General features: G+C 36.9%; 1 protein-coding gene across 1 annotated transcript; it reads left to right on the forward strand.

Annotated features, from left to right (window-relative positions):
* The first annotated feature begins 810 nt into the window (after positions 1–810).
* On the forward strand, positions 811–12,769 carry LOC104906763 (hypothetical protein). The gene is made up of 8 exons (XM_010695564.4): positions 811–1,436; positions 2,999–3,367; positions 3,477–3,736; positions 4,978–5,119; positions 5,361–5,732; positions 6,040–6,171; positions 10,121–10,249; positions 10,370–12,769. The coding sequence occupies exons 1-8, from the start codon at positions 1,278–1,280 to the stop codon at positions 12,626–12,628; spliced, it is 3,822 nt and encodes a 1,273-aa protein (XP_010693866.2). The 5' UTR covers positions 811–1,277; the 3' UTR covers positions 12,629–12,769.
* The last annotated feature ends 1,778 nt before the right edge of the window (positions 12,770–14,547 follow it).

Genomic DNA, 14,547 nt, shown 5'->3' on the forward strand with positions numbered 1-14,547 from the left:
AGCTAAAATGCTAAAAATGGTCGAGATTGGTGTAAGAAATTGAATTGATTAACGCGACTTAGTTTGCCAAAAATTGTTCGATTAAAATTTCAGGGGTCATTTTGACCCTCAAGGGTCAAAATTGATAAAAGTTGACATGAAATTCCTTATTTTTGCATGCTGTAAGACTCATTGAGAAAACCTTGATTTGACATACCATTAATATTTAACGAGATTTTCAACATTTAACGACAATTAACATTTTTTTGCTTCATAATGTCACGCTTGACATTTATGAAGTAATTGAGAATTACCAACGAGATTAAAAAAATTGAGGGTTATACCAGTGAAACAAGCCAAAAACAGAATGCTGTCAATAGGAATTTTCTTTACATCTATATTTTTTTGATTCGATAATTAACTAGTACAAGTAGGGTCAATCCTCATGAGTTGGGAGGTAAGAAGGGAAATCTCAATCCATAAGATTACTTTCAAAGATTGAAAATTGAAAATTTATACCGCAAAAACAAATATTTACACAAACTCCCCAAATTAAGACTAATGAGGGTCGAACACCCCAACATGAATTACATCTATATGTTCATATACTCATATACTTTACCTTTTAAAAAAATTACTCATAGACTACTACTATTGTTACCAAAATTCTAGAAATGTCGAAGAAATTATTAATCATTGTGACAATCTTCATTTCTCCTTATTTTCACTTTCACCCAAGTTACATCAATCAATCAATCAAATTATTATTATCAATGTATATACTCCTCCCTTCATTGCTTTATTTTCATTTTTTTTACCGCGAGCTTTTGGTTCGTCAATCCCCCCCCCCCTCTCTCTCCTTCCTTCTCTCTCTAGTATATTTCTGCAATTTCATTACACATTTTATCATAGAGAGAGAAACTCAACACCAACACCCAAATCTCATCACCGAAAACCCCTACGTTGCTTCGTCACCCCCGCCCCTTCTCTCTTCTTTCTCTCTCCTTTCTCTCTCTATCTTCTTATCATCAATCGATTCTCTTTCATGCGATTCATCAGTTTTGAATTCTATCTTTTAAATTTAATCATCGGTTTTATTTGAGTAATTGTTTAATTTCATCTAGAGAATCGGAATTATCGGATTGATTAAGATTTTGATTGATCCAATAAGTTGTTTAGATTTAGAATCATTAGGTTAATTTTGTTGTTTTTTTTTTGGATTGATGATTGTGTGATGGAAGATTGATGAAGGAAAATCGAGGTTGTAGATAATTAATTTTGAATAAGAAAAGAGGAGGATGCCAGGACTAGCAGCTGCACAAAGAAATGATCAATTATTGAGCAATGCGAATTCGTCGTATTTTTCGCTTTCGATTGATAATAATGGATCAGTTTCTTCTTCCAATGGATTTTGGTCCAAACATCGCGATGATATTAACTACAATCAGCTTCAGAAGGTATATTCAACCTACTGCTGTTTAATTCGATTTTTTTGGTGTTAGTTATTCGAGTTTTGTAAAATGAGGTTTACTTGAACTGTGTTTGGTGTTAATGGTGAATGAGGTTTACTTGAACTGGATCTTAGTATTGGAAACTGATAGTTTTGAAGGCCTATTTTAAGGGGGGTGTTGGGGGGGGGGGGGGGTTTTAAGTGAGTGCTGTGGTTTCGGCATTGATGTTTTCGAGTGTGGCGAATTTAGATTGCCTTCTGCGTGTTCTAGTATGTTGTATCTTTCTTCACTTTGGGTGGTTTTTGGCTGTTGGAAGTCGTAGTTTGCTCGATAGCTGAGATATGAAGTATTATTAACGTCTATTCGGCAAAAGCAGATGTTGTGGCAGCTGTTAGCGGTTAGAGTAGTTGTTAGCTCTTTTACTAGCCATTACGGCTCCGTTTGGTTGGGCGTAAAACATTTTCAGTGTAAAATAATTTTCATAGAAAACAATTTACAATGGAAAACACAATTCCAAAATTAATTTTCCGTTATTTGGTTCCATGTAAGAAAAATGATAAAAAGAGAGGACAATAAATATGGAAAGTCACGAGATAGTGAGAGGAGTGGACAGAAGAGAAAAGGAAAACAATCTTCCCTTCATTTTGAAAGGAAAATGGTTTTCCATCATTGAGCGAGCAATTTCACTCCAAGGGAAAATGGTTTTACACTCCTTTGCAAACCAAACAATGTAAAATTGAAAAGAGAGGAAAACAATTTTCGTGGAAATTGTTTTACGCCCTACCAAACGGAGCCTACGAGTTGGATGTAGTGGTTAGAGTTTAGCTCTAAATTAGTGAGAGGGGAAATTAGTGGTTGGATTAGTAAAAGAACAAAATATGAACCATATTTTTGTACTATTAAAAGCTACTCCAAATGCTCTTGTTACCTCCAAAAGCTAATTGTTTTAGGTTTTCCAAACAGTACCTTAACTACTAAAAGCGGCCTTAAACTCTAGAAACACTACGTATCACATTTACCAGAGTTTTGAATTGGTCAAACCTCTAATCGATATTTTAAGAGCGGTTGCTGAAGATCCCCTTAGTTGTAGAGGTTAATTATTGTTTTCTAGGGTATTGGATGTCGATATCATATTGCTGTATGAGATGACGTTCCTCATAATGGTTGAGAATTGTTGTTGGATAAGCTATTTACTGCAGTTGCCTTAGGGACAGTTGCTTGTGCTGTATTCATCATTTTATTTCTTGTTCATGTAGAAATGAGCATGAATTTTTAGTTTTTGGTTTTGATGGACTACTATAAATGCCTCGCTTGTTTTCCCTCTACTTTCTATATTTCGTGGAGTAGAATGCTAGACGATTCCTTTCCAATATGGAGTGTACTCAGAATCAACCTCTTTCCTCATTAGGGGGTCAAGATTGTGTAAATTTGAAACTTATCTTCATCGTCTTTGCCTCAGGTAGCAGCCTTCAGTTAGGCTTTGGGTTGATGGCTTATCTGTTTCGGTTACTTTTTAGATATTTAACTATTGTTGTGTAATGGCTAATGTTTTTTCGCTCATAACATAGTTCTGGAGTGAGCTTTCTGCACAAGCTCGGCAGAATTTATTGAAGATCGACAAGCAAGCTCTTTTCGAGCAAGCTCGGAAAAATATGTATTGCTCCAGATGCAATGGGCTGTTGCTTGAAGGCTTTATGCAGATTGTTATGTATGGGAAGTCATTGCAGCATGAAGGAGCAGGTGTTCAGCTTCCTTGCAATAGAATTGGTGTCTCAAAAGATCAATTGCATGGTGGGATGTGCAGTACACCCATTTGTCAGGATGAAACTCAAGATCCCTCTGTTCACCCCTGGGGAGGTCTAACTACTACAAGAGATGGAGCACTCACGCTTTTGGATTACTTTTTATATTCAAAATCCCTTAAGGGACTCCAAAATGTGAGTCCTTGTATCTCTTGTTTATTTATAAATATTAATGATTGTTGTATATTTCCCTGTTAATCTTCTTTCAAATTTCTTGGACGTTTGACTTCCTGATTTTTATCAGGTTTTTGATAGTGCACGTGCAAGGGAGCGAGAACGTGAATTGCTTTACCCTGATGCTTGTGGTGGAGGGGGTCGGGGTTGGATAAGCCAAGGGATAGCAAGTTACGGTAGAGGACATGGGACTAGAGAAACATGTGCCTTGCACACTGCTAGACTCTCATGTGACACGTTGGTTGATTTCTGGTCAGCACTTGGAGGAGAGACACGTCATTCTCTTTTAAGGATGAAAGAAGAGGATTTCATTGAAAGACTTATGTACCGGTATGTGTTTGATGAGTATTTTGTGAATCTGTCAAAAATTTTACACTCCAAAACAATGTGGTATATTATGGTTGTTTGCTTAAGTCACATTCTAGAAAAGTGTGAGTTCAAACCAATCATGTTATGCCATATTTATACCCTTTTGGATATGAAAGACTCTGGTGGATTAGTTACTTGCGTTATCTGGGTGGGTATCTAATAACTCACCTATCACCTCTGGAACCTGGATACGTTTATGGTGGTTTGGGATTTTAGGTGTTATAGTTATAGAATTTAGCCATTTATTCCCAAAAGGCGTTGATATGCCCCTCTTTTCGTTCTAGATTTTGAGAGGAGAAGGGCTATAGAATGTTAGAAGTAGAATTCGACTAATTTGTCTCCACCTTTTCTATATGAAATTCTAAACCAAAATATAGGATTAGTATCGTAAATAATGGAAAGGATGAACTCAGCAGAACTTGTGTTTCAGATCGAACGGAATGTGAATGTATATCTGTGTAAGAGTGTTATATGAGATTGATTATAAATGTTCTAGAAGTGTCACTTGTGGGTTGAGCTCATTTTGCATCTCATGGTTAATGATGTTAAGCTTATGCCACTGTGGTTATATGTTGCCATCATGCTGAATCTGCATGGTGTAGATTTGTGGCATCTAAGATGATATTTAATGCTGTATAACAAATAAGGATGTTCCCGTGATAAAAGTAGGCTGTCTTCATATAAGAGATTGTGCGGTGCACAATTAAGGTAGACATGTACATGTTAGGTCAGAAGACATTGCTGAGCAATTATATCTAGGTAGGTAGGCGTAATGTATCTTACACTGTAGCAGTCCTCTTTTCTTCTGGTAGGGGCACTTTTTTTGGGGGTGGGTTACGCCAAACTATTGAATGTGCTGTACTGCTGTCATAATCTAAATAAATGGCTTTCTTTTCTGCCTAAGTAACTGAAAATTTTCCAGCAGTTGGTCCTTCTGCTGAAGTATTCCAAGTACATCTTCTGCCATTCATGTTGATAGAGCCAGGCATGGCAGAGAATTTTTTTTTACCAAAACTCTATTGTATATGCTTATGAATTTGGTTTATAAAATTTGGGTGTATTTGAAGGCTGGTTATTATGTCATCTTGCTTGTTGTCATACTTACACGCAAGCTGGATGATTTTGTGCTTCTTACTATGTAGAACTTCAACACCACCTTGATTTTGTTAAGGGGTTCAGTTTCATGTAATTTCGTATTACAGGTTTGACAGCAAGAGGTTTTGTAGAGATTGCAGAAGAAATGTCATTCGCGAGTTTAAGGAACTGAAGGAATTGAAACGCATGCGGAGAGAACTTAGGTGCACAAGTTGGTTTTGTGTTGCGGATACTGCTTTCCAGTATGAGGTATTCGCACATCCAAAACTGCACTACTGAGTACTGACTGAGCTTTTAATTGTGAGATGCCTATTTTATGAAGGCTCTCTTCTGTCTTATTATATGTTTGATTTTCTCCCTTTCAGGTTACTTGAGAGAGGGGGGGGGGGGTTGTTGATAGCCAATAATGATCTATGTTGGATGTCTTCTTCTTTGCTGTACAAATTTAGCTTATAAGCATCTAACATGCTTTCTTCTGTGATAATATCAGGTATCTAATGACACTATCCATGCTGATTGGCACCAAACATTTATTGATTCTATTGGATCGTATCATCACTTTGAGTGGGCAGTAGGTTCAGGAGAAGGAAAATCTGACATTTTGGAATTTGAAAATGTTGGGATGAACGGAAGTGTTGAAGTAAATGGCCTAGATCTTGATGGTCTGAATGCCTGCTATATTACCTTGAGGGCTTGGAAACTAGACGGTCGGTGTTCTGAGTTTTCGGTTAAAGCTCATGCATTGAAGGGGAGGCATTGTGTTCATTGCAGGCTTGCTGTTGGAGATGGTCATGTAACCATCACACATGGGGAAAGTATAAGAAGATTTTTCGAGCACGCTGAAGAAGCTGAAGAAGAGGAAGTATGTTCTGAGTCTTGTGTTTGTAGACCCTACTTGGAAATCTCTTCATCTTGATACATTTGTTTAGCAATAGTTCTTTTATCCCTCTTCCTTTACAACACAGATCTGAAAAATAAAAACCCTACATGAAGGATCATTTTTGGGTTGATATTTGTGTAGCAATGTTTTATTGATCTCCCTTCCTCTCGAACAAATTTGAGAGGAAACTACCTTATGCATGAACTTATCTGGCTGTCTTACCCTTGCTGTCTTACCTTTGCTTGTCATGAACTAAATCTGGAAGGAATTTGGCATGTACTTTCTTCAGGATGATGATTCCATGGACAAGGATGGAAATGATTTGGATGGTGAATGCTCTCGTCCACAGAAGCATGCGAAGAGTCCTGAACTTGCACGAGAGTTTCTTCTGGATGCTGCAACTGTCATCTTCAAGGAACAGGCATGTTCTATCTGGTTATTTTTCTTTAAACATTGGTAGCTCGCTGATACACATATTTTGCTGAGAATATGGATGCTTTTACGCTTGATCCTAGAGATGTTAGCATTTGACTGCATCAGCATGTTGCCTCTATACCTATTACCGAAATTTCAGGTATTGCACTTGTCAGTGTTCGAAAACACGGATATAGTTGTTAGAACCCCATAGTGCTGGCTTCGAAGGGTCTGGGCAAGGGTTATCAATCAGGCACATTAAGGTGCACAGAGAGGTGCAGTTTCATGTTTGCAACCTGATTTACTCACAGAATCAATAATTAAGAATTGCACTTCACACCGAAGCTTTAGAAGCCTTATAGCCGTGGTACTTCTAGTGTATATTGTATTTGTATTGCCTTCTCTGGTGGAATGTTATGGACTTATGATGGCCATGCTTTGGTACATAGCACTTTGGTTTCTTGCTTTAAGGAAAAACATTACAGTCAGAAGGCAGCTACCTTTTACTCTTGTGCTCGCAGATTATTTTGTGGTTCTCGTTTCTTTTGGGTTACCTTTTGTGCTTTGTCATATACATATGAGTTCGGTAGAAAGTGGAGCATATAAGGCAAGGATTATTAAATTGGACAAGGTGGGGTTACACAGCCGCAAATTTGTTGATGCACTCGAGACCACAGTGTGAACTGTGATCTTGGATTGAAACGCACGGATGAACAAACAAAACGCACTGACTTTAAATAATTATCAAAAAAAAAAAAAAGGCATAAATCATTGAAATTGTGCAGAAATTGCGGCTAACTCCACCATTATCTCTATAATTAGTTTTTTAAAAAATAAATAAATATTACAATATTATCTTTTATTTTTATTTTTGGTAAATATTATTTTCTATTATTTGATTAAACTCGCATGATTTAACTTTCAAAAAAAAGTTTAAACAAGAAACTGATTTAATAAAAAAATAACGTATTTTGTGAAAAAAAAAATTAAAAAAATTAATCTCTATAAATCAAATAATATAAACTGATTTTTTTTAAAAATAATAAAATCCTATTATACAAGAAGTCAAACATATAAACTTTAGTATGTTCCTTATAAATTACTATCATATTATATTTCCATTGTCATATGTTCTTTTTTACATGTTCTTTGATTTTGAATTACATGTTCTTTTACATTTGGAGATAGTACATGTTCTTTGATTTTGAATTACATGTTCTTTTTACCTAAAAAGTATGTTCTTTCAATTTAAATTATATGTTCTTTTTACCTGAAAAGTATGTTCTTTCAATTTAAATTATATAGTATGTTCTTTCAATTTAAATTATATGTTCTTTTTAACTGAAAAGTATGTTCTTTCAATCTAAATTATATGTTCTTTTTACCTAAAAAGTATGTTCTTTAAATTATATGAAATTTTTTTTTGGAGAATGAGTTAATCCAGTATACTTCGTAAATTTAGTGTGAATAATAAGTCAAACTAAATAAATATATCAATGTTTGCAAAAATGAAAACTAATAAATAATGGTAGTTTTTTTTTTGTTAAAAGAAAAATAAAGTTTACAGGATCATTCCACAAATCTTGCGTGGTTAGTTATCAGTGCAAATTAACCATTTTCTTTTTCTTTTTTTTTATTTTTCTTTCTCCTTTTCCTATAAATTCCACGCCATCTAGCGCAATTTTTGGGAAATTTTTATCATTTTTGTTTTTTAAAAATATTTCCTTTTTTGTTCTTTTTTTAAATTTATTTCTCTTCCTTCAAATTGCGTTTCATATTTAAGATAATGCGTTTTAGAGCAGGACCACATAGAGGAAGGTGGTCTCTAGTCCACCATCCACGCTTTGGTTTTATTTTGTTCCTCAATTGCTTCTTTTATGAAGCTCAAGCGAGGCCTTCATAGCAGCATTGTGACATAAATGGGGAAAGGAATATCAACAGAAAAAAGCCTTTCCTAAGTGAAGGATGTTATTGTATTAGTGAGGGATGTTATTGTGTTGCTACCTCTAAGCAAAAGAAAAAGGAAAATTAACCTTATCTACCATCTTGCAGCAAATCAATTTAAGCGTTCCATACTGCTTACATACACAAGCTAGGAGGAAGGATAGCATTGTAAATAGGCCAAGAAGTAATTTAATTGGTCCCTGAATAGCTACAGCTTCTGTTAGAGGGGGTGGGGAAATCACAAAATTGTAGTTGTGAGATGGAGTGGAGAGCAAGACTCAGAGAAGTGATGTAATATAAAGGGAGGGAGAATGATTGTAGGTTTCCTTACGGAAATAAGAGAAAATTTGTCCTTATGGAGGCCGGAGGGGTCCAATGTCTCTAAAATTGGCACACTGTAGCTGGTGGTCTTCACCTTGAATTTATCAATAGTCATATCTTTCATCTTCTTCCTGCTACATCTAATTTCTTTTTTAAATTCCCTGTTCTTGAGTTACAGTAAGGATATTGCTCGGAAGCATCTGATTTTTAGCACATCTCTAAGCAAGACAAGCTGTTCTTTCCATCATGTTGTCATTATTTTAGCACCATTTGCCTACGTTGCTCTTTTCTGAACCCTCCTTTCACAGTCCTTTCTGCTTCTCCCATTCTTTTATGCCCTAATTGCCCATAAAAAACTACCATGGTGATCCCCAAGATCCCAAGTTCATATATATCCTGGTCCTTTCCTCAGCTAAGCATGAACAATAAAGACACTAACCAACTTCACCTATTAATAGGTTATCTTGTATCCTGATTTTGATTAGCTTTGACAAAATCATGAAGCAGTATCTAGCTGCAAATTCAACGGACATTTCTGAGGAAAAAAAGAAGAAAGGCCTTCATTACATGAGTTTCGAAGCTTACTATTGACAGCAAAGTCATGATGGGTGACAGGATCAACTTATTGTTTGACTCTAAATGATCTGAACTTTTTGAAGGCTAGCTTATTGATCAAGCAAGCAAGTCCAATGACCCAATTTTTATTTTTTGTTATGCTCAATGATGTGAAAAATATCACTGATATTTAGGTGTGAAGTATTTGGAGAGAGATAGTTGCTAAAATAAATGTACAAGGAGACAGAGATAATGATTCTGCACGGACCACCATGACCACCTCTCTGTTCTCCTCACTCATAGAAGCACCATTATCACTCTTTCCCTTTAATATGGGTACAAAATCTGCCAGAACACCATTTTTCGAAACCACCAAACCTGGAACTTCGACCACTCAGATACCTTGTTGATGGCTTTGCTAATAACATCCAGAATCAAGAGATCTGAGGTATATGGAGGCAAAAAAGGCCAAGTATATAGTGTTTTCCCAAGACCATGTGAGGGTTATATAATTCGATCGTCAGAAGGCTAAGATCTGACCCTTTTTTTTGCATCAAATTTGGTTAGAGGTTCAAAAACTGGAACCTCGATGGTAAATTTGAACAAATTGAGGCTATCACCCACAAAAGCTATAGACAAACTTGAAACTTCGATGGGCACAAGAGTTGAGAGGGCATAGGTAGGAGGCTTGCTGGAAAGAGCTAGAGAAAAAGTTGAGAATATCAGGTCAGTAGGTTGGATTAGCAATCAGTTCACTTTTTTCTTATCTTACGAACTTTTACTAATTACTAAATAAGAGGGGAAAATGAAAATTGATACAATAATAGCAGCAAACCGTCAGGCTTTGCCGTTATTTTGAGACATGTTGATCTTCTGAAAGTAGTTAGGAGAGTGTATCAGAAAATAGCATACTCACTTAGGGGTGGTTAATGTTGAAACTTTTCCATGGGGAAAAGATTATGTTGATCTGTTACGAGGCTGTTTTACACTTGTTTACTTTTATGCTCTAGTCCTCTTGGTCTTGTTGTTTCCTATTAGTCTTTGCTAATGGACTTGAGGCTCATAATTCTTGCTTACTGAATCAGAAATATGCTTTGGTCGATACCATTGTTTAATTTGCAATGTCATTGGCACAGGTTGAAAAGGCTTTTAGGGAAGGTACTGCCCGCCAAAATGCGCACAGCATTTTTGTCTGCCTTGCGCTGAAACTGCTTGAAGAGCGAATTCATGTTGCTTGCAAAGAAATTATAACGCTGGAAAAACAGGTACACTTATCTGTGAAGTATTTTTTTTCTTTTTTGTTATCTTGTGATATGCAATGATAAAGATAAGAAGTTGGCTATATTGAGTTTCAAGGGTGACTCTGATTCTCCGGGTTTTTATAGATGAAACTTCTAGAAGAAGAAGAGAAGGAAAAGCGTGAAGAAGAAGAGCGCAAGGAGAGGAAAAGAACAAAGGAAAGAGAGAAGAAGCTTCGTAGAAAGGAGAGATTGAGAGGAAAAGATAAGGATAAAGAATGTAGTCTATCAAGTCAATCTCATAAGCCTCCTGAGATCTCAGAGGAAACAGTATCACTATGTATCGATGAGGAAGCCACAAGTAGCATTAGAGACTCAATAAGTGAAAATGGTGATATGAACTTTTCTGGGTCCGCCTCTCCTGGAGTTCTTGATGAGTCTTCCTCAAATGATTATACTGCTTCTGATTTTCGAAATATTAGTTTTGATGTTGATGATGGAGAGCTTGGTGATGTTAAAGAGGGAAATGGTTCATTTAATATTGATAGTTTAAAGGGCACACGTTGGAAATTGAAAGCTCAAAGGGACTTGTTGCTAGAGTCATCTGTAAAATGGTCAGACAGACGACGGAGTTCGGAAAATGGGTCTGTGGCATATAAATCTGAGTCTAGGTATTATGACGACCCTTCTGAAAATTTTACAAAGGGAGTTAATCATTTTAGTAGGCAGGCCAGAGCTAGTGCTATGAAGTTCACTGCTAAAATTGGTGGTCCGAGGCTTAGTCACAAGGTTCAGTGTTCCAACATGAGGATTACTGACAAGAGTGAGCTGCATTCTTGTGCCTGTGATCAACATAATGACTATAGAGCAAAGGTAGAGCCACGTATGTCTGGAACAAGATATATTCGGGAGAGCAGGTCGTTTTCAAAGGTTGAATCAGCATCTGATGTGCCGAAGCCAATTCATCGAATCAACAAGTTTAATCAAACAGATTCCATGCGTGATAATTGTGGAAGAACCAGGAGCAAGATCTCAAGCTATAGTAGTGCTCCTGGCAGAGATTCACCTCATACTAAGAAAGTATGGGAACCTATAGAACCGCAAAAGAGATGTCCTCGGAGTAATTCAGATTCAGATGTTACGTTAAGATCGTGCAGTTTCAAGACAGAAGAAAATGAATCTGAAAAGTCTACTGCAGAAGTTTGTTCCAGTGAAAAAATTGAGAAATCAACAGGTAATTCTCAGATGGATGATAGTGTAAAGAATTGTAAGGTCGATAGAAGCAGCCAGAATGGATTTCAAATAGAAGCCTTGTACCCCCCCAAGGTAGCAGTTGAAGAAGAATATGATTCATGTTTAACGACAAGTTGCAACCTTAACGGGGCTTCTGATTTTTCTGCCAGCAGCAGCTCAAGTTCTGATAACTGCTCATCTTGCCAAAGTGAGGGAGATACCAATACACCATCCTCAAACCATCAAAATTTGGAATCTTCTTCAATAACGGATTCAGAAGATAGTTGCGAACAATCAGAAGGAAGAGAGATTTCAGTTTGTGTTAATAGCTCATCTGATGGTCATCATGATGGGAAAGAGAAAAGTCAAAAGATCATTGAGCAAGGAGTTACCAGTATGACACAATCGTCAAGTTTTTCAACTCAGTGTGTCGAAAATCACTTTCCTTGGAACACTCCCACAAAAACTTCCACACAGAATGTGGAAAATGGGAAGCTTGTAAATGGTGTAGCATCTGTACAACAAGGTTACCTTCCTTCAATCCACAATCCGAGCATTTCCTTTCCTGCTTTCCAAGGTCCATCCACTGTGGGTTACTACCATCAAAATTCTGTTCCCTGGTCAACAGCTTCAGCTAATGGGTTGACGGCATATCCCCATCCAAACCATTATCTTTTGACTAGCCCCATTGGCTATGGTCTGAGTGGGGACTCTCACTTCTGCATGCAGTATGGTCAAGTACAGCATTTAGCATCTCCTTTCATGAACAGTCATCAGATTCCTGTTTATCAGCCAGTTCATACATCTAATATGTTGAACCCTCAAGTGCAAACCAATGCCCTTGAAGTCAACAGAGTAAAAGATCCCTTGGGTGAATCTAGGAGAGAGAATGTTGTTGATGGACATCATGTGGCAGATGCACCTTCGATGGGAGGCTCTGAGAAAAGGAACCCGATCAAATTGGATACAAGAAATACGGGCTTTTCCTTGTTCCAATTTGGTGGTCCTGTGGCTCTCCCAACCTGCAGATCCAGCGGTCAGTCTTCAGATGACCAGAAGGCTGTTGACCTCTATTCCTGCCATGTTGAGGGTGATCATGCTTGCAGTAAGAAAGAGACTACTATTGAAGAATACAATTTGTTCGCGAATGGGATACAGTTTTCTATCTTTTAGTATAGCTGAGAAGGTATTGAGATTGCAGTTTGGGAGTCAGTCTCTACCATCTTATTTCATAGTTGAAGTTTGAGAGTTCTTTGTAGTTTGGAACAATAATGCTTTGAAAAATATTTACATAAAAAGCTTTTTTTTTTTTTTTTTTTTTTTTTTTTTTTTTTTTTTCTTTTTTGTCTTTTCTTTTTCTTTTGATTGATTTAAATTGTATGATCAGTTTTGGTATTGTAGAGAAAGATACAGATTGCGAGTGCTTTACCTTTCAAAAGTCAGATTTGGGTGGAAAATGGTCGTACACATGCTTTTTTCCTGAGAATATTATCTGTTTTGTGACCGAGTTTTATGGACTTCATTATCTGCATTCTGATTTCTGCAATACATGTTTTTCGGTTACTATTCTTTGAAATCTCTATTATCATCTGAATAAAAGCTTCTGCTAGGCGGAGAGCTGATAGATACGACATCATAAAAGCTTCCGCAAGGCAGAGTGCCGAGAGCAGCGATAATATAACTAGTTTTATTCTTCCCTTTTCATTTTTCTGTTTTGAATAAATGAGTTAGTTTTTTGTATTTTCTTTTTTCTGATATTTTTTTTAATAAAAAAGCTAGTTTACCTTTTGACTTTTGTGATTAATTTTTTTTTTTTTAAAATAAAGGGCATCATGCCCGATACTGATCGTCATACTCATGCACAGAAACACTCTTATTAACTGTGCAAGTATTTTTCATACCATTCGCATGAGATGGTACCAGACATTCCAGTCAATTTGCACGAATTCAGGGCATATTTTGTAGTTGTTCAGGACAAGATCATCCTCCATTGTCAGTGATATCATCCATTGTATGTCTAATATGCTTCTTCTTTTAGTACTGCAGTCTCATGGTCAGAGGCAGATCTAGAAATTGAGCCACGTGGGTTCGTAATTGTTCAAACATAAATTCTAAATTACATTTTATTATCTAGAGTTATATAGTTTTTACAGAAAATGAAAACTTTCAACAATTATACTTAATGAAGCTTCCATTCTTGATTACATTACAAAGAAATAACTATATATCTATGATATGAAACATGAAAAAAAAATATTAGCAACTACCACAAATATGAGATCTAAATGATTAATAATTAACAACGAATCAACACGGCGACAAAACCAAAAAGCTCTTTGCATTTTGCGTGATATTGAGTTCTGTCACAAATTTTGTTTAGAAGTTGCTTGAGCTCAATAAATGGCCCGCAAATACTTATGCCATGTCATAAGGAATTACCAAACAGGTGGCAAAGTGGGCTCCACTCGGGAGTTGACCTAGTTCCCAGTCATCTATGGATCCACAGATGGGGCTGGAAATGCCGATTGCCGAAAAAAGCAACACAACCATTGATCCTCGGAAAGCTCATCCCATCAATGTTACCTTTCTGAGAACTCGCAATACTATAAATACCAACTGCATCATCAATGAACATGTATTGAATGATCACTTAACTAACTAGAACAACTCTCTCTAGACTTTCTCTCTCTATCTCAACTGACTTGAGAATCGGAGGGGCGATCCACAACAACCTCCGGGGTAGTCTAACTGTGTTTTTCAGGTTTCCGATGTACAAACAATTGATGCAGGCGAATGCTCTTGGGGCTCCGTCCTACTCAGCACGCATCAACAATCCTCCATTTCAGGACAGAAAAAGTTTGGCACCGTCTGTGGGGAAGTTACAAACAAAGTTACTTCACCTCCACTCAGCAAGATTTACCTCATTGTTACTCAGTAATGGCCCCAACCAAGAGCACTCCCAATAGACAGCCTTCAGCAGCAGGCCCAATAATTCGAACGGGCACCCTCGTCCTCCCACCATCGGAGGTCTGAACGTGTACCTTCACCTCCCCCTATCGGTCTCCCACAGTCCAAACCATCGATCCTACCCA

The sequence above is a fragment of the Beta vulgaris genome, chromosome 3, assembly GCF_026745355.1.
Source record: "Beta vulgaris subsp. vulgaris cultivar EL10 chromosome 3, EL10.2, whole genome shotgun sequence".
Taxonomy (NCBI): Eukaryota; Viridiplantae; Streptophyta; class Magnoliopsida; order Caryophyllales; family Amaranthaceae; genus Beta; species Beta vulgaris.